General features: G+C 63.7%; 1 protein-coding gene and 1 long non-coding RNA gene across 2 annotated transcripts in view; one reads left to right on the plus strand and one right to left on the minus strand.

The window, feature by feature from the left end:
* The window catches only part of LOC107184849, a 19256-nt gene extending 19035 nt beyond the window's left edge, over positions 1–221 (minus strand). The window contains exon 1 of the long non-coding RNA XR_001515749.1: positions 134–221. This is a non-coding gene — a long non-coding RNA (uncharacterized LOC107184849). The remainder of the gene's footprint in view (positions 1–133) is intronic.
* A 166-nt stretch (positions 222–387) lies between these two features.
* Positions 388–867, plus strand: part of UHRF2 (ubiquitin-like with PHD and ring finger domains 2, E3 ubiquitin protein ligase) — a 61798-nt gene continuing 61318 nt past the window's right edge. The window contains exon 1 of the mRNA XM_006774840.2: positions 388–867. Coding sequence (XP_006774903.1) covers positions 731–867 — 137 coding nt within the window. The 5' untranslated portion in view covers positions 388–730.

The raw sequence follows: 867 nt of genomic DNA on the forward strand, positions 1-867 counted from the left end.
AGTGAGCGCCACTGAACGGGCTCATTTCCCTACGTGCTTTCTCAGAAACGCAGGCCGCGGCCGCCCGCTGATTATACAAGTGCACGCCAGGTTCTTATGTTTGGTGTTTTTTTTTAAAACCACAGAACCGTACCCGCTACAACTGAGGAGTCACTCGCCCCCAGTGTCCCGTAACAAGGACCAAAACTGCAACCATCGTGGACGGCCTCGTAACCGCTCAAAATCCGAAGGCTAGAGGGCGTGCCCAGAACCCAGGTGCCAGCGAAGGAGCAAGTTAACGGCTCTGGGCAACCCCGCCCCTCCGCCCCGCCTTCCCGCCCATGTAGTTCCCTCGCCACTTCCCCGGGCGCTTCCTCTTTAAGGCGGAGCCCGGTGTGGATCTCGCGAGATCCGGGTTGGCGCCGTGACCTCCATGTGGGAGCTAAAGCTCTATAAGTAAACACTCCGCGCGGCGCAGACGAGGTTCCTTCCTATTTGTGAGGCGGCGGCTCTAGCAGCGGCACCTCGGTCTGGTTCCGGTTTCCTTTCGTTCCGATCTCCGCTGGGTGGGTACGCGATCTAGGATCGCGGCCGCCTATCGGGCCCGGCGTCTGGTCAGTGTTCCTCGCTCGTGCGCGCGCTCGCCCGCGGGGAGCCGGAGCCACCGGGAAGCGGCGCAAGCCAGGCGGGGCGCGGCGCCCTACGCGCAGGGGGAGACAAAGCGGAGCCAGCCCCCTTTCCCGGCGCCAAGATGTGGATCCAGGTCCGCACCATCGACGGCTCCCAGACGCGCACCATCGAGGACGTGTCTCGCAAAGCCACAATTGAGGAGCTGCGCGAGCGGGTTTGGGCGCTGTTCGACGTGCGGCCCGAGTGCCAGCGCCTCTT

The sequence above is a fragment of the Myotis davidii genome, unplaced genomic scaffold (assembly GCF_000327345.1).
Source record: "Myotis davidii unplaced genomic scaffold, ASM32734v1 scaffold408, whole genome shotgun sequence".
Lineage (NCBI taxonomy): Eukaryota > Metazoa > Chordata > Mammalia > Chiroptera > Vespertilionidae > Myotis > Myotis davidii.